The sequence below is a fragment of the Cryptotermes secundus genome, unplaced genomic scaffold, assembly GCF_002891405.2.
Source record: "Cryptotermes secundus unplaced genomic scaffold, Csec_1.0 scaffold649, whole genome shotgun sequence".
NCBI classification, from domain to species: domain Eukaryota; kingdom Metazoa; phylum Arthropoda; class Insecta; order Blattodea; family Kalotermitidae; genus Cryptotermes; species Cryptotermes secundus.
Genome location: NW_019738882.1, coordinates 461,364 through 483,008, shown reverse-complemented (window position 1 = coordinate 483,008; position 21,645 = coordinate 461,364). Strand labels below are relative to the sequence as shown.

The following is a 21,645-nucleotide window of genomic DNA, read 5'->3' as shown; positions in this document are numbered from 1 at the left end:
AGAAAGTCCCAGGAGGAATGTGCCAAACTTCGGGAGGGTGTTCCTTATGTTAAAGTATGCCGATATAACCCAAAACACCTATGTCCAAAGTTGAACGGTTACGGAGATAACGGCCAGAGAAGTGTGAAACTTTGACCGGTGTTACACACTTGTCGATTACAAAATACATATTAAAACTGGCAGGAATATGTGGTTTCTGTAATGTATGTAACATCAAACTAACTTGTGAGTGACATGAAGCCATTAAATTGAACTACAAAAACTCGCACGCCATGTCAAAGTTGTCGTTAAGAGTTCCAAGCACTATACATGACACATGAATGGCAAGTGCTGACGTAACATTGCTGAATGTGCGTTCTGGTATGCAAGTGTATGGGGCTAACGTGAGCTGCCATCACCACACTCAAGGACAAACGTAGATAAGACATGCCAGCTGACAGGTACAGTGCGTGGACTCGCCAGAAGACCACACTTTTCTCGGGCCATTATCTCCGTAACCATTCAACTCTGGACATAGGGGTTTTGGGTTATATTGGCATATTTTAACATAAGGAACACCCTCCCGAAGTTTGGCACATCCCTCCTGGGACACCCTGTATATCAGAATAATATATGACAAGACTGTTGTCACTGTCAAGAAAGATAATGAGGGTTAACAGTTATGACCAACTTCAAGAAATTATGTAAGGACTTCCCTAGAGGGATTGAGAAAAACCAATGAATGGTTCTCCCAGACAAGTTATGAACCAGATGTAAAGCTGGAGTGCTAACAAATACATAATAATGGTTGGTTCTTTGATGTATCATTTCAGCATTTTCCTGTAGGAACTAAAGTTATGAAACTGCCAGATAAACCAGGCTGAAACTGATACATAAGATTCTAAATGAGATAAAGACATGACAAACAAGGCATAAGATCTCTTTGTGAAAACTAAGTAAAATGTTACTGCATGTTCATGTTTTCTTACATAAGGGAGATTGTATCAACCAAGATAACCATGGAATCTGTATATGATAACATCACAGAAATGAAAAAAATGTCCCACACCCATTATTCAGTTCCTTTCCAATATGTTACAGCAGTTTCATGCATAAGTTTGGGTGACAGAGTGTTGATTAATTATCTTATGTACTCGTACCAATAACAGAGCAGAATTTTAGGATAATAATTTGTATTAAATATATGTATATGCATTTAAAAAGTGGACCAAACAGAGAGAGCATATAGCTATACTAAATTTTTTGGCTGGTATACATATACAGTTGTATTTACTTGGTTTTGAACATTCAGCATCAAACGTTACTTTTGGTTATTCTGCAAATTTAATTTCAGACTGTACATTCTAGGATATTCAGTTAATAAATACACAAAACAATGTCAGCCATCAGCATCATCCTACTTCCTACAGTCCAGTAGTGCAATGGATACGAGATCTCAATACTGTTATAAAAATACTGATTCAGTCCCTAATTAATGTAAAGAATGCTTACTTTAAGGTTGTACATGGTGAGAGACTTGAGACGGTCACGACACTTGCGTAGTGGACTTATATCATCTACCCTGGTACATGAAATATCCAAACTCTCTAGTTGTGGAAGATCCTCAGCCACAATCTCCAGTCCATGCCTGTTGAATTCTGTACAGCTCACATTTAGACTCTGCAGATTCCGCAGTTTAGACAGCGCTACCACAACACAGTACCTGTACATTTCATTTTCCCAACTTCAGCTATACATTCAATAAACTGCACATAAGAAGGCAAGTGATATAAATCTGACAGATGAAACTACACAATTTACACAATAGAAAAACAGGTATGGTTAATGATTCTGTATGAAAACTGAAGGGGAAGGAAAACCTAACAAATAAACTCCCAGAGACACAGAATGGATTACCATGTGGAGGAGTTAGAATATCTCCACCAAAGCCCTGTGATTCGTAGAAGGCAACAGTGCCTAGGACTACAACTGCATTATGAGTCAGCGAGTTCTTGGCTAAGAAATCCATTAGAAAAATGGACCATTCACCTTATTCACCTGAGTTGGTACCCTGCAATTTTTGCCTCTTTCTAAAATTAAAAAATTCCCTCAAAAGAGAAAGATTTGCTGATATTCCTGACATCCAACGCAACGTGACGTTACTGCGAGGTATTCCATAAAACAATTTTCAAGACTGTTTCTGGCAGTGATACCATCATCTCATGAAGTGCACAGCTCCACAAGGATGGTATTTCGAAGGCAACAGCAGCTGCTAGTGCATAGGTCAGTAAACACTGTGCTGTAAATTTGATTGTTGGCAATGTTTTGTAAGTATATTTTATTTGTATTTTTTCATTATAGCCCACATTAAAACTACCTATTGTAAGTCATTATTCTGTCTGCAACATAACAGCACATCCTATTCCCCAAGCATGCCAAATAAACTTTTACTGTATAACAAATTGTTATGCCGCAAATTTTGAGACTAGAAATCAAAAGCATTGCCTAAATATTACGAGAGCGTTTCACAGTAATTAGAGCAGTGATGGCCACACATAGGCTGTGGAACACGGTCAACAAACATCTTAGTCAGCAGAAACGCACAATCGCGCCACTTTGTAAGTGGCGTTTGGAAACAACTGGAGACCACGAAATTACAAAATGCAAAGAGGGAGGTGCCGCAATTGCCCGCGACGAGTCAGATATAGCCAATTAGAAATTACCGCTTTAGCAATTGAGGACGAAGGGAGGAGTTAACCTCCCTCTCTGTTAGCTGTTGCGTCAGCGATTTTAATAATATAAAAATGAGGAAAAACTCACTCAGGGAGCGATCTAAAACGTAATATCCAGCTGTTAGCTGGAGGCTCTGTCCGACATGGGTACTACAAGTGGTGGTGTGGCTGCATCTCTATCTCAAGTAAGTCATGTTTGCTCATACAAGCCATGCTGTTAAACTTTATGGTTGTTTGTTAAATGTGAAAAGCAATCTCCAGTGCGCCCAGCGAGTTTTTAGGGTAGAATACGAAAAATGTGGTAACAAGTAGTAGGCAAGGTTGCTAGTGTAGTAAATATGGTAGACGTCAGATAGTGTGTTATGAGTACTAGTAGTATTCGGAGCATGCATATTTGTTGTTCATAGTTGTGACTACTGATTTTTGTTATAAATATACGTAGGCTTTTAGTAGGCATAACTTTAGGGGTAAAATATCTTAAGGGTGAAGTATTATGATAGAACAGTGTAGAATCGTGTAATGAGTAGTAGGAAATGGAGACAGGAAAAAGGTTCATGTCGAACAATGAATACTTGCATATCCTCACGAGTCAAAACAGTAGAGAGAGAGAGACAGACAGACAGACTCAAGACCTACACCCCAGAATGGGAGATTCATAGCGTAGTAACGTAAAGACACTATGTAGTTCCGACTGAGAGTCGGCATTGTTAATATTGTAAATAGAATATAAATTAAAGTGATAATAGATCAGTGACCTAGGGTAGGACAGAGATGGTTATCAAGTAATAGTAATGAAGGAATTGACAGTCTCAAGCCATCTGCTCCAGGCGAGAGATTAGGACAAAATTCATATCTATTAATGAAATGATACCATGTGTAAACCGACAGCACGTCGGCATTTCTGTATTGTATATAACAGTGTAAACAGACAGTGTAATTAAGGTAGGATGTACTCAGAGTATGATTCACCCTCACAAACTCCACCCTTTTCCTACTCCCTACGAAAGGCAGAACTGAGCCCAGGCAGCCAACAGCAGCCGGATGCAATGACAGTTAAAGGTGAGGGACTAGTAGTAGAGACAAGGGGATGCGTTCCTGATGGAACAAGGGAAGAGTAATTGAGTATCAGTTCATTAGCTGCTTCAGGCATAACAAAGGGTGGCAGAGGTGGTGATCGGCCAACGAGAGGTGACTGACAGAGAGAATTAGGAACTGTGTTTTACTCACCCCTGCCATCAAAGTATTACTTATGACAACGGCGGTGGGCCGAGTCAACAAAGGGTTGACTAACGTAGTGAAGGGACTAGCCAAAGAGAAATGACAGACGAAGTGATTTAGTGTGTTGTAACCCACCCCCGTCACTAAGACATAATGATTGGTAACAGCGGGGCGATATCCAATTCACCCCTGTTGCAGGTGTGTAATATATGGTGTGACAGTCGATGGGTAGAGGCGGGTCGGACCCGACACGCCTGCTCTACGCCATTACGAAGTGGTGACAGTGATGGAGGGGCCAGCCAACAAAGAACGCTCGACTACCGCGCTACTGGCCCTTAGTATTTTCATCAACAACCCTCTTAAGATGTAATATATAGTGGCAGCTGTAAGCAACGAAGAAGGTCCAGAGCCAGGAGAATCCTAACTGAGAGCAATTTAGTATTATTTTCATCAACCCCCCCCCTTAAGGCATAATATGTGGTGGCAGTGGAGGGATACCTACACGCCCCCTGTCACCACGGCGTAACACAAATGAAGAACAATGCAACACAAACAATTTATACAAAGACATCATAGTACATCATAAATTCATTACCTGGATCCATCCATAAAAGTACTACGAGCTACATTAAGGGAACGCAGATTTTGCAAAGTCCACTCTCCAAGGCAACCAATTAGGTCATTCACAGTCACCTTCATTCCTGTAGCCTCTAGGTTTGAGATCTTGTGTCCCTTCAGGACACGTAATCCTCGGGTTGTAAGCATTCGTGCATTCCGTAACTGTACGTGCCTGATATCAAAAGAGCAAGAGCATTCAACAAAGAGAATGAAACAATGTATATTTACAACATTAAACTTATGACACAAACAATATAAAACATGAAATTCTGGGGATTATTTTGAATAAAACTGAACTAAACGTGAAAAATTTAAATGAAATAGTGGAAGAACAGAGATAGCAATAGTACACAGATATAGAACATACAGAGAACAATAAAATTATGAAACCAGTAAATAAATACAAATTTCCACAAAATGGAAGGTTTGGAATGGCATTCGAGCGACCAACTGCAGACAGAACAGGTTCCTTTACCAAAAACATAGAGATGAAGAAAAAAAAGATTACAAATATCACTTGACTCATAAAACTATCGGTCTGAAAAACGGAAACAACTGTCAGTTGAAAAAGGAACTGAAAAGTCTGCAAAACAAGCAAAAGTAACGGAAAAATTTCAGTTAAAAAAGTTTTTGTTTAACATAGCTAACTGATGAAGAAGAATGGAATAGTTCCTTCTCACACTACATGGCACATAAAAAATGCCAACTTTGTACTGCACTAAGATCAGCTTCTCCATAAACCAATGTACATCATCATATTTTGTGAAGGCAACCTTAAGGAAGAAATGTCCTCTCTGTTCAAAGAGGTATCCTCTATGAAAGCCCTATGGACCTTCCTTTACAGGCTACACAATTTAATACTCATACCAAACTTCACTCATCTTTAGCACATTTATACTTGTAACTAACGTTGTCATACACTGCGTCACAAAGAAGAACCCTGTATAGAAATAAGTGCATCTGTAATACATTACTAGGAAGAGAGAACACTGTATGCTACATCTGTTAATTTCTCACAAACATAATGTGCTTTGACATTATAAAAGTTGCCACCTGTTATGACATCAGCGGTCAAAGCTTCTTTCAAAAGATGAAACCATATCACTCTTTGTAAGTTTTGAGGTTTTCACGGCGATGACTATGAAGAAAGTCGTCTTCTGGGTTTTGGCACCATGTATTATTTGTTTTGGCCGACGTTTCGGAGGAATGTAGCTACTGCTCTCTGCATTCACAAGCCATTCACCTGCTCTGAAGATGGAGGCAATACGTTCCTCCGAAATGTCGGCCAAAACGAATAATACACGGCGCCAAAACCCAGAAGACGACTTTCTTCATATCACTCTTATTTCACACTATTAAAGCAGTTGCTACACCGAACTAAATTTACATACTCTATGATCTTGTAAGAATCACTTTAATGTATAAGATGTTTTATCATCTTACACTTTAGAATTTGTACAATTTCTTTTCTACTGAATGCAAGGGTATGAAACTTTCATAGATCATTCTACACACTTGGGATATTTGCATGTTGCTACTGGTAAGGCTGACCTTAGAAACAAGATGACATTTTATATGACAGATCACAAAGTGTTTGTTATCAAAATCTTTTATTCTTTTTGTGGTTGTGGTGCTGTGAAGAGACCACCTCTGTGGTCTGGTGCTCAAAGTTTCTGGCTACAGATACAGAGGTCCTGAGTTCGATTCCAGGAACTACCAGATTTTCTGAGAGGAGTGGGTCTGGAACAGAGTCCACTCAGCCTCATGAGGATAACTGAGGAGCTACTTGAATGGAAAAGTAGCGGTTCCAGTCTAGAAAACAGATATTAATGGCTGTTGCGCTGACCACGTGACACTCTAACTTCGCTGACAAGCGGTGGTCGCTCAGTTGGTATAGTTTGCTTGCGGACTACAGGCTATGGAGTTTTCGTTTGTTTGTTGCTGCAAAGAGATACTACCATTGAGTTTTCTGTTCATTTTGTACCATCAAGAGACACTACTGGATTATTAAACAGCATGAAGAACATGGGAAGGTACATTAACAAGCAAAATATCCGGTTTTGTGTCTCAAAGAAACCAAGGCTTACCACTGTCAACCCACTACATTTAGAGAAAGTTACAGTAGAATCCTATGTTCAATGCTACATCACTTGTGATGTTTATCTCAGCCTGTTGAATGATGAATTTGTCCTTTCTTAATGGGCATTCCAATGAATTCAGCCTCATTTCAACAGGATGGTATCAGACTTCATGCCAGCAATGTCATACTTCACTTTCTTTATGACAGTTTTGAGGAGAGTGTCCTGCTGAACCAGTGTTCTATATTATTTGAAGAAGGATTTTAGTGACCACTAACCTCAGTGAACTTGCAAGTATTTTGTGTGGCAATACTTAAAGGACAACAGGTTTCAGAAAAATTCACATACAATTCCAAACTGAAAACTGCCATCTCATTAGAGACTGCAGACGTTTCTACGGAAACTCTAACCAAGGTCCTGAATAATTTTGTTGTTTGCATGAAGTTCATCATCTCTGGGGACACCAAATGGAACCTGTTGTAGTCTAACAAACAAATCTCCCACATGTGTAGAATTATCTGTGAAAGTTTCATACAATTGCATTCAATAACAAAGAAGTTACATACATTTTAAAGCACCAGATAATAAATACACTCTATATATCTAGTGTTAAGAACAGAATGATGTTCAAAATGCAAATGGAGGAAGACAAAAGCCCAAGCAGGGCACTGCAGTCATGAGAACACGCTAACCAGCACCGAGAGAACAAAGGCTCCAAGGTTCTACTGGTCTTAGCATGGACTATGTTCTGTCAGCTCAAGATTGTAATGGAGCATAACAAATGAAAAGGCTGAGGGAAGGTCACGCACCCACTTGCCATCATTCTGGGGCAGGCATTCTGGTCCTGAAGGCCAGGACTCACCTGAGAACCTGCAACAATTCACTGCAGCCATCGAGCAGATGCCCTATTGGGTTCTTGATGGATTACTGGAGAACTATGAAGGTTATTTGGAAAGTAAAGATACAAAGCCCAGAAAATATGTGTAAAGCATTTATTTTCTGGATTTACTTGTAGCACTTTTACAACACACCTTTATTTACTTTTCAACATAGTTGCCATGCATCGCAAAGCACTTGGGGAGCCTGAGAACGAGATTTTTTTATTCCAGCGTTGTAGAAATCTCCTGCCTGCTTTCTTAGCCATGTCATCGTGTCTTGAACCTCATCATCGTCTGACAAAGTCTTTCCAGCCAGACTTTCCTTCAATTTAGAAAACAAGTGATAGTGGCTTGGTTCAAGGTCTGGGCTGTGTGGTGGCGCATGCAGTGTTCGGACCGGCATTATGATGCAGTAAGCCATACATCATTTCTTCCTGCTTCAAATTCATGACACCATTTTGCCATGTTTTGCCTGTTCATAACATTCACTGTAAACAGAAACAAGTTGGTGATGAATTTCAGCAGCAATTTCTCCTTTCACTTGAAGAAATCGAATTACTACATGAACCTCACACTTGGCAGGATTTTGAACCGACATGGCAATTTTAAACACACACAGTGAGCACAACGGTGCTGTGACTGTGGCCAGTGAACTCTGCCCTGTCATATGGTTCCTATCTCACACAGCAGCACTGCCATTTTTGAAAGAAAAATTCCTTTGCATTTTTACTGGACTTGTATCTTTACTTTCCGATATCCCTCATATAACCAGAATGCTGAAGCCTATGCATCTGTCATCTGTCCCTGTAGTATAGGGCTGGGAGGCGAAGCAGGATCTCCACATGTGCAGTGAGAGGGCACTTAACAGAGCCTTCAGCCTGGCTCTGATGGTGGAAGCTGCAAAGGCAGCAGCCAGATTAGAAGTAAAGCTGCAAGAAGTAAGGACAAGAGAAACTGGGGGAGTAAGGCCACTTCCACCATCAAAATACAGCCAGAATGAGTGACCTATGTGCTGGTAGTATCTGACCCAGTGAGGACGAAGATTCAGCAGACACGCAACAGACAGCGCAAGAAGAGGACCATTAATGTCATCATCTCATTCCCTCACTTCTGGAGGAACGGATGACAGCCTCATTAATGAAGGATGGATGAAGAACAAACCATGCCATGTGACTATCAATACTGAGGTGTCCATGGCCAACATCATGCCCAGCAGCATAGAATGTTTATATAGGAGACAAAACCAATCTTAGGTATTGCAGACAGCATCCAGGGAGAGCACCCCTGGCCTAAAGGAGGCATTAGTAGAGCTCACTAGAGCACCTCTCTATGGATCTGTGTATTCATCACAGAAATCACAGACAAGTTAATCTTGGTGAGAAATGTCCTGCATACCAATGATGCATTCATAGATCAGAGAGGCCATGCACTATGGCTGTAACAAGAAGAGGTACCGTTATCTTGCCCAAGGCATAGCCTACCTTATGCTGACCAGCAACCATGTGACACCTGTAAAGTACAAGAGATTGGTGACTGCAATGCTGCACAGCCCCCTGTACACAGCAAGTGGCCTGAGAGAACCTAGAATGAAAATCCCTCATACAGGAGTAATTTCACAGCTGAGTTCAGCAGAAAGCACCTAACAGTCTTGAACGTGACCCTTCACGATCAGGTGCTAGCTGGAGGCACCCCTCCTGAGCCACTGTGAACCACTTGTGAGTGGCACCGATTGACAACATGAAACCCCAAATTCAGGAAACCTTGGGGCTTTGCAAGAAGTTGCAATGGATAGCTGCCAACATTAAAATGAGTCTGTACCACAAAGAATTCCAAGAACTGGAGAACCTAATCACCAAGATTGAGGACATCTTCATAAGGAATGTTGAGGACTAGGGGCAGACCAACAGAGTTTACCACTGTTATCAACAATGGCAGTGCCCAACTGATCTGGCCCCCCCAAAGAGGCTCCCCACAGCCTAGAAGGCAGAGATGGATAAGATGCTCAGGACATGAAACACTGTGTTGTAATTAAGTTGTCAGACAGCCCTTGGTTATTGCATGTTGTGCTAATCTGGAAGAACAAGGTGCTCTGCTTCTGTGTGGACTACAGCAAACTGAATTCCACAAATGAGGGCTCCAATGATACCTGGAACAAACTCACCCAAACCACGTGGTTCTCCACTTCGGACCTAAACAGTGGGCTGGAGGCATAACAAAGCTGATGCAATCTCTAGAAGACATTGTTAAGAGGAGTGTACCCAGGCACAGGGCCGACAGTCAAAATCTGTAGACTGTGGCCACATCTGAAGATGTCTGGGATCATGCCCCAGGAAGAGGTGGCAGGAGAGTGATGATGTGGGACTGATTCTACAGAAGTAGTGGCCGGAGAATGCCTGGAACAAAAGGACACTGCTGATCACAGAACCATCTACAACAGTTACTTGGCCCAATGGAAATTCCCAGCAGTAAAGGATGGCACAACAAAGTGGCACTGGGAACTGACCAACAGAAAAACCTGAATGGCCAAAAGAGTCATTTCATGGAGCCTGGTGCAGGAAGTACTGGGAGAGCTGCATGGAGGATCACTGGAAGGACACATAGGGGTCAACAGAACCCTGGACAGTGGTACTACTGGATACAGGCCAAGAGCAACCCCTAAACAAAGAGCCAGGGCCTGATGCACCAGTATGTTGTCAGAATGCAATCTGAGACGATGTTCACAGACATAATGGGGGTGCACCCTCATAGCAGAAAGGATGGTTGTACACATGGATGGACTAGCAACTTAATGGAGGCTGTTCAGAATGAGCAACCTTAAGAAGGGAGTAATGTGACAGGATGCCTAAAACCTATTATTGTTGGAAAGATGGGACAGCAGGAATATTAGGGATTCCATTACTAGGCAATGCCACATTGTCCCTGTAACCTGGAAATAAACAAGCACACAATGGTCAGAAAACTTCTGGAGGCATTGTAGTCCCAGCATGAGTAAATAAGGAGAGAACTGTGAACTGCCCTTTCCCTTCACCTCTCAAATGCTACTCATTACGAGAGCCGTGAAGAGGGAAGGAGCGTCCATCGTCGCTGGCTCTGTTGCCGTGTTCGCATGCTCCCCAAGAAGGATGTGAGGTATCCAAGCTGGTGGAGGAGCTACAGTAATTAGTTGGCCTTAGATAAAATTAAAGAGAATTTAATTTACAAAAAATAAATTAATTGATAACAACATAACAAGAGACATATAATCTTGGCAACACCCCATACATGATTGGTAAACAATCGCTTGTCGCCAACACTTGCAACTCGAAACAAACCAATTGTCCCAGTTCCCAACTTCTCTTGGGGTTAGAATGGGTTAGCCCTTTACACACACAAATAATGGAAATACAAATAAATACAAAATGATATGATGCATCGCAACCGTCCTAGCCAACGGCTTGCAATGTGGGCGGCCTTACTTTACCAGCCAGCCAGGTACCAAACCAAATTTGAAGTACCCCTGCCAAAAAGGAATTTCCAATGAAAATCTGCGCTAGCTGGTAATGAACCTCTCTGGCCAATGTTGTCTGACAGACTGCACAGAGCAACACTCTTCATTCCGAGACCTAGGAGGTGGGATGGGGTCACATGACAAGGGTATTACGTGGAAATATTTAGGAGTGGGGATGGAATCCGGGAATTGCAGCCGCCATGACGTCACAGCTAGAGTGAGCTGACCTTCAGCACAGCTCAACTGGAACAGTTCTGACATGGTTCCAAGGGAGAAATGAGAAAGAGCAGCCCAGTATGCCGAGAAAGTGCCAACTGTGAACAGATATACTTCCAACCAGAACCCCAGCACAGTCATTTCACATGACATACAATATTGACATCCATGGTGAAAAAAGACTATGAGAATTAAGTTATATAACACAGGCATCAGCTTTGAGAAATCTGATAACAGATGAGTAAGATGGGAAAAAATAATGTTTTAATTAGCATCACGAGAAAATGGCAATGCCAAGATATCGTTCTATATAGGAGATAGCCCATTTCCTGAGCTTGCAGAACAGTCAAATTTTCCCTGCACCAAGTGGACAGAGGAAGCCACTGGAAAGGCAGAGGCAATATGGCAACGTCAGTTGAGAAAGTGGATGCTCATGCTGTGATACGGTTCCTGCATTTGCAAGGGAAGTCTGCCAGGGAGATCCATGACCAGATGACTGCTGTGTATCAGGAAGGTGTACCAAGATATGACACAGTGATCAGGTGGAAGAGGCACTTTCACTGTGGACAGACAAACCTTGAAGATGAACCCCAAAGTGGAAGACCATCTCTCACTGAGGAACAAGGAATTGTGGCACAGGTGGAAGCTTTGATCATATCCAATAGGCGCATACCTATCGAAGCTATTGTTCATGAGGTCTGCATCAGCCATGGGTTGGTTTTCAGCATCATCCATGACGAGTCACACATGACAAAAGTCGCTGCGGGTTGGGTGCCATGATTGTTGACACCAGTTCGAAAACAGCAGCTCATGCCGCTCATGATACGATGACACTTGCTGTCAGTTTGGGATATGAAATTATCCCTCATCCACCATATTCACCAGACTTCTTTCTCTTTCCATGGCTAAAGAAGCCACTTTGTGGTAAGCAATTCTGGGACGATGATGTCATTTCTGCAGTGAAGGACTTCCTAAACAGTCAAAAGGAGACCTAAGATCAAGGTATCCACTAGCTAATGCACCGCTGGGGAAAATGTGTGGTCTTGCAGGGGGCATATGCAGAGGACTCACTCACATACAATTTCTTGCACCTGTGTCTCTGTTTCTTCTGGGTGATAATTAAAATTTTTATGACTTCCCCATGTACTGATAGAATACAACGCTGCCTTTGATAGAACTGTCAACTGTCAATATCTGTTCGAGGAACACATGCACATTTTGGACTGAAAATACTAATTGGGCTATACAGTTAGTGATAATTATTTAAATATTTGGACACTTATTCCTCATTATTTTAAAAACAACAATTTTAAGAACAGGCCCACGCTGTTGGCATGTTGATGACATAAGAAAATTGAGCACTTACTGCATATATATCTCAGGAAAAGGAACTCTGATAGAATTTACAGGGTTGCAGAAACTGCTGAGCCTCTAGCAAGCAATATCTTGAAGCAAGGCTGAATGAGTAATGCAAATGGAGATAAAACATATTACAGAATAATTATTTCTAAACAAAAATGATAAGGTAATGCTGAATAATAGGAGTATTTTAATATAATATAATATCTGCACATGTATATAGACTTCACAGTGCCGTTATACCATCATGCCCCACTGCTGTCTGATAAGCGAAATATTAGCCCAGTACACCTGAATTTCCTTACGAGATATGAACGCCAGAAGTGTGTTGAAAACAGAATTTAATAACATTCTAGTGATGATGTAATAAGATAGGTTGGCAACTGACAATGACATACTCTGGTTCATGGAGTAGATGAGCTTTAGTAGTGCTCTAGACAATATATAATCTTCATCACAAAATTATAATCAATTATTACCATTGCTCTTGAAGTACTGGATGAGCCATGGATGCATTATAATCATTTCAATGTGCTGTTCACTATTCTGAACCATGCTTTCAGTTGCTTTACTTATCATTTTCACTGTGTGTATATACACCTCATTAACAGCACAGGCCTACTTCAAATAAGAATCAGATTTTGTCTGAAAGACTTCAGAATAACATACATAGACCTCATGCAAGAACTCGTGGCACTGCACAATGAACTGATTTGAATCCACGTGAATGACTTATCTGGAGCAAGCACTAGAGAGGCATAAATTTCAAGTGAATACTACTTCCTTTTCTATTCAGACTGCTGTCACCCACTACAAACCATACTAATAACATTGAACTGTGTTTCTGTTCTTACTTCAATGTAAACTCTCTTCACTGTTGTCAGTAACCACAGTAAGTTTCACTGTTGCTGAAAGGTTGTATGTATTCATTTATGCCCATCTGTAGATCAACATCTGAATAATACTGCATCGTCTAAGTATGTAGGATATGAGATTCTCACAGCAGTGGTTATACAGAATTCTATCTTCTGGGATATAATGTTGTGTGGTTCATTGAAAGTCAACCAACATTTCACAGGAACATGTTTCTCTGCTTGCCACTGCTTTCATGCTGGTTTCTTATTTGGCTACTCTTCAACCCTGAAGATGCAGGTGACATGCTCCTCCAAAATATCAGCTGACTTTCAACAGGCTACACAGCATTGTATCCCAGAATATATGACTCTTCATCTAAATAGGTGGCAACACAGTTATTCATAGTCAAGGAGGCAAGATTAATTTATAATCTATAGAAATTTATATCAGATGAGGCAAAGAATGGCATAAAAATCCCTTGGAGAAGTGTCAGCTGAAGGGTACTGCCTAACACTGGTTTTTTCCAAGAGAATAACTGAAAGAATTATCAAAATGGAAAAAGATGTTGATACAGGTATGTCAATTTCATTCTCAACACAAGAGAAACCATGTCCAAAAAAAGAAAACGGTTGCAGTGGTAGATAAATCTGACGAGGAAGTCGTCAGAAGATTAATTTATAATTTTCATGCAACAGAAAAACAATGCCCTGCTTTGAATACTTTACTTCCTCTATTCTGTGAAAGCACCAGTTTCAAGAGAGGCAAAATATCTTCAACAATCCTCTGGAAGAAGCTGGAGTTCAGGTACTTAAAATATTATTGTAATGTGCAGTACCACTGCTACAGTTAAATACTGAGTGGCAACAAACAACATTACATTCCAATTACAAAACATTAAAAAACTGTTAAAAGAAAAATTATCCTTCATGCTAAAGACGAGTGGCTGTCAGTGTGTAAACATTCACAAGAAGTGGAAGACATGTACATACAAATTAACACTCTGTGGACAATGCTGTTTAGGAAATGGTAATCAACCTTGAGTCACATGATCCCAGTAAAAGTGAAGAGGGTGAAGATGTCAGTTTGGGGGGAATATTTCTGCTCTTGTCAAATTTAGAGTGATGTAGATCACAGACAGACAAATCCTACATCAATATTCTCAGAAAAGTCAGCAGTACATGATCACAACAGTATCCTCCACTCACATGACCACAGCTGCAGCCATGAGACTCCCACTGCTTCAAAACTCCCCTCTCCAGCTTGCTTTCACAAATTTAGGTGTCATTACTTATCAAACTTTCTCTACCATATGAAACAACATATCCTACACCCCAATCTTGTAGCCTTTCTTCTTCAATTATTTAAGATTCCTGGCTGTCCATGGCCTAACAATTTGTTAATTTACATATTTTACCAACAGCTGATCAGTAAAATTACAACAGCTTTTGAAAAACTTTAAGTCATATAACAATGCAAAACAAGGAGACACAACAAAACTACTTCAGAAACTTCTACATAACAAAGACATATTTCATGATGATAAGATAACTAAAGCAGGTACACTAAACAAGATACCTATAATAGCTTTGACCTGTAAGTACAGAATTCCAACAAAATGAAGACATCTGGGTAGCCTGAATTTCACTACACACAGTTATTTTATTCAGGCAAGTTTCATATGTTCTAATATACTCGTAGAATTGTTACTAATGTTTCTGATGATTTCTTGCTAGACACNGCAGTGACGTAAGACGGCGTGAGGTAACAGCGTTGCTAGGCTATACACAGACACTGTGACGTGGCATGCAACGACGCTGTTGAGGCGGGCAACAGGCAACAGCGAACGGAATAAAAGCCGGCTGAGCAGTAAGCGTGAGGGAGTTGAAATGTGGCAGTCACCGAGTTGAGTTGTTGTCAGTTAAAGTGTATCAGCGGCCAAAGACAGTTCTCCACTCTGCAGTGAATGAGTAAAAGTGTGATAATCAGTGACAGTTTGTGATAATTGAAAATTAATTGGGAGTGTGTGATACAGAGACACTTACATAGCTCCCGTACTGTAAATGTGTAGACTACTGAAAACAGAGTGAATTAATTTGCGAATAGGGTTATAAATCGTGAAACCCCGCAACACTGTAAACAGATTATTGCGATTAGGGTTATAAAGTGTGAAACCCCGCAACAGTGTTATAATTCATTGTAGCCGTTACTTGTAGGTTGTTGAATAAACCAATTAACAATCTGAACGGCGTCTTCAGTAACCCAACACGCCACACTGGTGTCAGAAGTGGGATTATGAACTTACACACGTGACCAACGAGATTCGAACATAAAACAGGCCACATTTGGTGTCAGAAGTGGGATTGGACTTACACACGTGACCTACAAGAGTCAAACTCAAGACACGATACACTGGTGTCAGAAGTGGGATTACGAACTTACACACGTGACCAACGAGATTCGAACATAAAACAGGCCACAATATATACTACCACAGTCAATAAGTTTGCGGAATGACTGCAAAGCGTCGTACAGGAATTTACTGCCAATATGTTTCAGCAATGTTCTTGACAGCTATATCAACATTGACAGACTTGCATAGCAACCAACAGCAACTATTCTGAGGGCCGATGTGGATCTGCGTAAGTATATGTGAATACTTTGTAATATGATGCGATAAAACCACAATCCACAAACTTATTGACTCTACCACATATATAGTATATTTAACAAACAGAATATGATGAATTAGCAGTAAAAACTTAAAAAATGTTAAGTATCATGCATTGATAATTTTCATCATGAACTTAAGAATGAAAACTGGGGTAAAATGTATAAAATTAAAAACTATAGCTTCAATATTCCTAGTATCTACCTGAGACTGGTAGTACTTGAGTCAAATAATGTCATTGTCAAATCGGACAGCTTGCCCTTCTCACTCAGGGTTGTCAGTAACTTCTCTGACAAGTCAGAATGGAAATACACGTCCCCATCCTTAAATGTGAGGCGGCTCCCCAAGATTGTTGGGAACAAAGAAGAATATGATGGTGGCTGTGACTGGTGCTGGGAATTTTCTTGGTCAGTGTTGGAACCAGTGTTCACTGCTACTGTGAGGAAAAAGAAACCAAGCACATAAGATTTGCAGTGCAAATGTCTGCCTACTATTCACCATGTTTTAAGTAAACTTCTGTGTAAATGTATATATTGAAAAATTGGTAAATATCAGAACTGTAACCTGTTGCAGGAGACACTATCAATTACAATCAACCACTGTGACCACAAATTATGAATAGTATGGACCAAATTCATGAACTGATCATATTTTAATTTACCACCTAGGTAGCAAGTATATTCATGCATATACTATTCTAATTCACATACACAAGTTCTGAGGTTATCATGGCAGTAACTAATCAGACTGTGGTCCAGTGAATGATGCCACTGTGTTGTCTTGGAGGCAGGTACTGGCTTTCAGAAGAACAACAGTATCTGCCTACAAAACTACAAGGTGTCACAACCCAAGAGAACACAATCTTATCTAGTTCATCATATTAGGCTGGGTAAAGCAGAAAAGTTAAACATTTACGCCTCCTGCCAAATTTAACATATGCAAAATGGTACTTCTTCTTCATTAACATTCACAGACTAGGCCCTCTACTCTGTTCCAATTCAGAATTAACATCTGAAGTTATGACTCTTATGTACAGCTGCTAGGATTTCTTGGATCGGGGACTAACTCACTGCAAGGTGACTACCAACAAAGGGAAAAATAGCCACAGAGTAGCGGCTCCAGTCTAGAAAACCGATATTAACAGCCGTGGAGATCCATTGCACTGACCACGTGACACCCTCCACCCGCAAAAGTTGGCACTAACTTCACCAACAAGTGGCAGTTGCTTGGTCGGCATAGTTCACTTCCACACTATAGGCCACGGAGTACAGTACTGTACAAATACTCATTATGTAACCCGTAATGGACTACTTACAATGAAATTGGAGGTACTCATCAAGTAAACTGAAGGTATATACCCTCCCCAGTCTTCTGTCTCATTGCTATGAAAGACTTTAAAAAAAAAAAAAAGAATAAGAGGGAATGGGACTTACAAAGAGACTCAAGGATACAGATTTGCTGAAGATACACGTTTCCTTTTCCATTGTTTTGCTGAGAACCAATCAAACTCTTAGACCTCCAAGAAGGAATAAACAATATATATATGAAGATTAACCAAAGCAGAAGACATACAATTTAATAGTCCTGAAGCTGAAAATACTGAGATGAAGAATTTGCATATTTTGGCAGTGTGGTGACAAAAGATGAAGAAACTTATGAAGATAGTAAAAGCCACATAAAATAATTAAATGCAGCTTTTATCCATTTATGGACAACATTCTATTTTGGGGGGAAAAGAACAGGTGAAGATTTTTTAAGAAGTAACTTTCTTAAATGCCTGTGAATCATGGAAGACAAGTCACGTACTTGACCACAAATTACAAATATCTGTAAACCAAGCTTCAGAGGAATTCTAATATGTCATGGACAAAAGTGATCTCCAACAAAGAGCTATGGAGTAAGAGGACAGAAAAAAACTATGGTCAACAAAAAATTAAATAATGACGGGCTGAATATACACTGAGGAACAGAAAAGAATCAGTATAAAGAGATGCAATGGACAGGCATTCTCAAGGAAGTAAAAGTAGAGGAAGGCCTAGAAGAGCTCACAACAGACTAATTTAAGAGGTACCTACAGAAGAACTGAAACTGGAACAACATTAAGAAATTATCACATAAAATGTTCCAATGGGAGCACTTCTGAGGATACCTCTCATTCTCCTAGGAGCAACGGGGAGGAGGAGACCAGGAAGGGGGAGAGTAACGACAATGTCAATGGTCTTTTATTCTTGGGACAGGGAAGTGACCACAATGCATTACTGTTAAGACATTCTGAGACTTCCACTAAAGACTGGTCCTCATGTTCATTCTATATGTAGAGCAAATATTGTTTTTAATGTACACAGTAAAACTGTGAAAGATGTATGACTCAAGTAGCAGCACATGCTCTACAGCACTTTTTCTCGGTACAAGGAAGAAAGAGGACAGCCTCAAATATCTTGATCAGGATCTCGATGTCAAAGGTACTATCTTGATGTCATTCTCTGAAGCCTTCTCTGTTCTCCATGAAATGCACCCTTACTATTTTTTATACAGAATGATCATTTGAATAAAAGTTTGGTTTTCTCTGCTATGCATAAACATTTCATAAATTGCCAAATTCCTGCTCAGTGAACTATAGTCATAGTGAAAGTGCAACATCATCATGTAGTGAAGTTTGCAAACATGTGTTACAGGAGCTGCACTAAATGTTCAGCTTGGGTACATTCTCAACACTTTCTAACGGATTCTCATGCATACTGCAGTTGTTCTTTGGGTTTAAAGGACACATCAAGTTGCATATTTTCTCTGACTTTGAACATTTTTCTGTGCTTCAGAACGTGTTATATTGTGTGGTCATGGGTCCATCCAAATGAAACCAATATAATCAGACTGCAAGTGAAACTCTGGGGCAGTTATACAGAATCCATTTTCCAGATTCAAATGTAATTACCATATTACTTCAAATACGACACATTTTACACAGTTTTTCTTGTCAGAAAATTGAGGAATGTCTTAAGTTTGAGGAATGTTCAGCTTTTTATTTTTTTCCTTAAAACCCACATTCAAAAACTGGATGTGTCTTAAATTCAAGAGCATCTTATGTTCAAAGTAATATGGTATGAATTAGTGATTGGGCATGGTGCAATCACACCTGGAATGCAGATATACAAAATGAACATGGAGGACTGGAACCTGACCAGTAGGTTAAACAATCAATCAATCAATCAATACAAAGTAAGATGGACAATATGGGTACTTCTGAACACATAAAATTGCAATGAGGGACAGAGCACTTATATTCACACCTATGTTACCTACATTTGTCAGGCATAGGGACATAGTCGTAAAAGCTGCAAAAGTGGCAATTATACCAGAACAAAGTATAGATGACAAAACTGAGGTTAAAGCATATTTCTGTATCAGTCTACTACCATTCTCACTGAAGACAACAGAGAACCTGGTACAGATTACTGCCATCAATAACACTGCATTCTCAAGCAAAGGACCTTCATAACTGTCTAACATTTTCAAACACACTGTGTTCCAACATAATACTGTTCCTTAATAAAATACAAAATAACTTGCTACAGGTGTCAATATTGTTCATCATACATCATTAGTGACTAACTCAGCATCACTTAAATCTATGAGAAATTCTTGCAGAAATAGCAAAATTGGCATAGTATTATAATGATCACACGACAATAATTTTACCATCACTCCATGCTGTACAGTTCCATTCAGTGTCCTGGAAAAACTTTGCATTCATACACTATATCACAAATCTTCGTTGCTTTGCCCATACAAGCTGCTTAAAAAGAGTGCAGATGATGAAATGGGCACCCCATACCAAAGGTAAAAAGGTACAGCTATCCCTGTTACAGGCTTTGGTGGCACAGAGGGTTGCAAGGTGTTGAGGCTCCCACATTTTCTAGACAATCAGCTCACAGATGGCAGTGGGGGTTATCAGCCTTATGTGCCGGCCACCCTTTATCCCCCCCAACCAGGAAGATTCCTGGTATTCATTTTTGTTAGAGGCTGTGTCACCCCCATGGCCACAGTGCAGTTGGAAGGATTGGGGAAAAATAAAAATCCAGTGACCTCATCAGGGTTCAAACCCACGACCTTCTGGCTTGTAGCACTGTTCCTCAACCAACTACGCTACTACATCCCTCTCCCCTACTAAAGCTGATCTAATCCACTTCAAACCCATCTAATCGAACTACAATAGGTAGGTATACAATTCACGATCAAAACATAACCTGGTACGGTGGCGAACCTGCACCATATCATGAAAAGTTTCGTCTAGTGTGACTAGTGAAGATTTCCCATAATAATTAGCACCTTAACACCGAAAAATACCTGAGGATGTCTGCTGGAACACTGGTGTAACCTCGCACAAAGCCTCCAGATTTTCACATATGAAGTCCACACAGGCTTCTTGTAGCGATCTGGGAGAATCATACATTTTGCAGAATTATTTCGGAAGTTATGCTAATGACTTTACGACTTGGGATATAGACTGCTTTTTATCAAGTCATATGACGGCCTTCTTCTGTAGACTTCAAAAAGTACATGTTTCTATAGATTCTTCTCAATAGTTCCACAGGACAGTAATTTCCGTTTTCACATCTTCTTTCTCAGACTAACACTCACAGAATTATCCCCGAATTCTTTTGAAAATTTCATCTGCTGCCTGAAACACAACAGCAATTCGGTGAATTGAAAACTGCCGACTATTAAATTCGTAGTAAAAGTACTTAATCCGAAGACAAAATGCTCCAGAAAATGGGTTACGATCTTTTAAGACTATATAATAACCCCTCCTCAACTGCAAGTAATCAGGTTACTTCTGTATTGGCAGTACACAAAACTGGCAAAAGAAATGAAAAACCTATTAGTGGTATCGAAAATTACACAAACTTCTCCACATTCATTAATAGTCCTATCATCATTATATAATCTCGATACTGTCAACGTCATTAAATAACCATCTTAATATATAACCAAGTAATCACGCACGTTTTACAAATAACACACATTTTTTGCCTTAGCACTTCCTAATTGAGCTTCCATGGTGATTCTCATACCAAAGATTATTAACGTAATTTCTTTCACTCCTCTTCAAAAAAAATCGTAAAAAAGGAAAGATAGAAAGAATAAACATCATGATAAATGTAAAATATAAATTACTATACCCCAAAACGAAAACACACAAAAGAATTTTGTAAATTTGTTCTGATGAGCGAAACCTATACCTGGATGATCTTGACATAAGGCGCAACTGAAAATAGATTACATTAGTGAATAAATATTTCAAGTACATAAATTTTATCAAATATAATTAAGCCAGAATTAACCCTTGATTCCTACATTTACTTTCAGCTCTCACCTAATTTCCTTTCAATAACAATCCTTCTCGCATAAACATGATAGATTTCACTCACACTCGCAGGCAAGTGCAATCGAGTGCGATACTATTACGGCGATTACGGCAATATCTTTGCCTAATTAGGTTCCGAATGAAATTTACGACAGGTCAGTGTTCATTCAGTATCTAAGATTCAAAAACATG

The 21,645-nt window shown here is 40.0% G+C and overlaps 1 protein-coding gene across 9 annotated transcripts in view; it reads right to left on the bottom strand.

The window, feature by feature from the left end:
* Window positions 1-21,645, bottom strand: part of LOC111871227 (protein zyg-11 homolog) — a 52,625-nt gene that overhangs the window by 30,262 nt on the left and 718 nt on the right. For 3 of the 9 annotated variants that reach the window (XM_033754170.1, XM_023864178.2, XM_023864175.2), the window contains exons 2-5: window positions 20,433-20,766; window positions 16,293-16,524; window positions 4,525-4,719; window positions 1,492-1,702 (exon numbers count right to left, since the gene is read on the bottom strand). In XM_033754170.1, the coding sequence (XP_033610061.1) occupies window positions 1,492-1,702; window positions 4,525-4,719; window positions 16,293-16,524; window positions 20,433-20,538 (744 nt within the window). In that variant the 5' untranslated portion in view covers window positions 20,539-20,766. The other 6 variants (XM_023864174.2, XM_033754169.1, XM_023864177.2 and 3 more) reach the window with 6 other exon arrangements.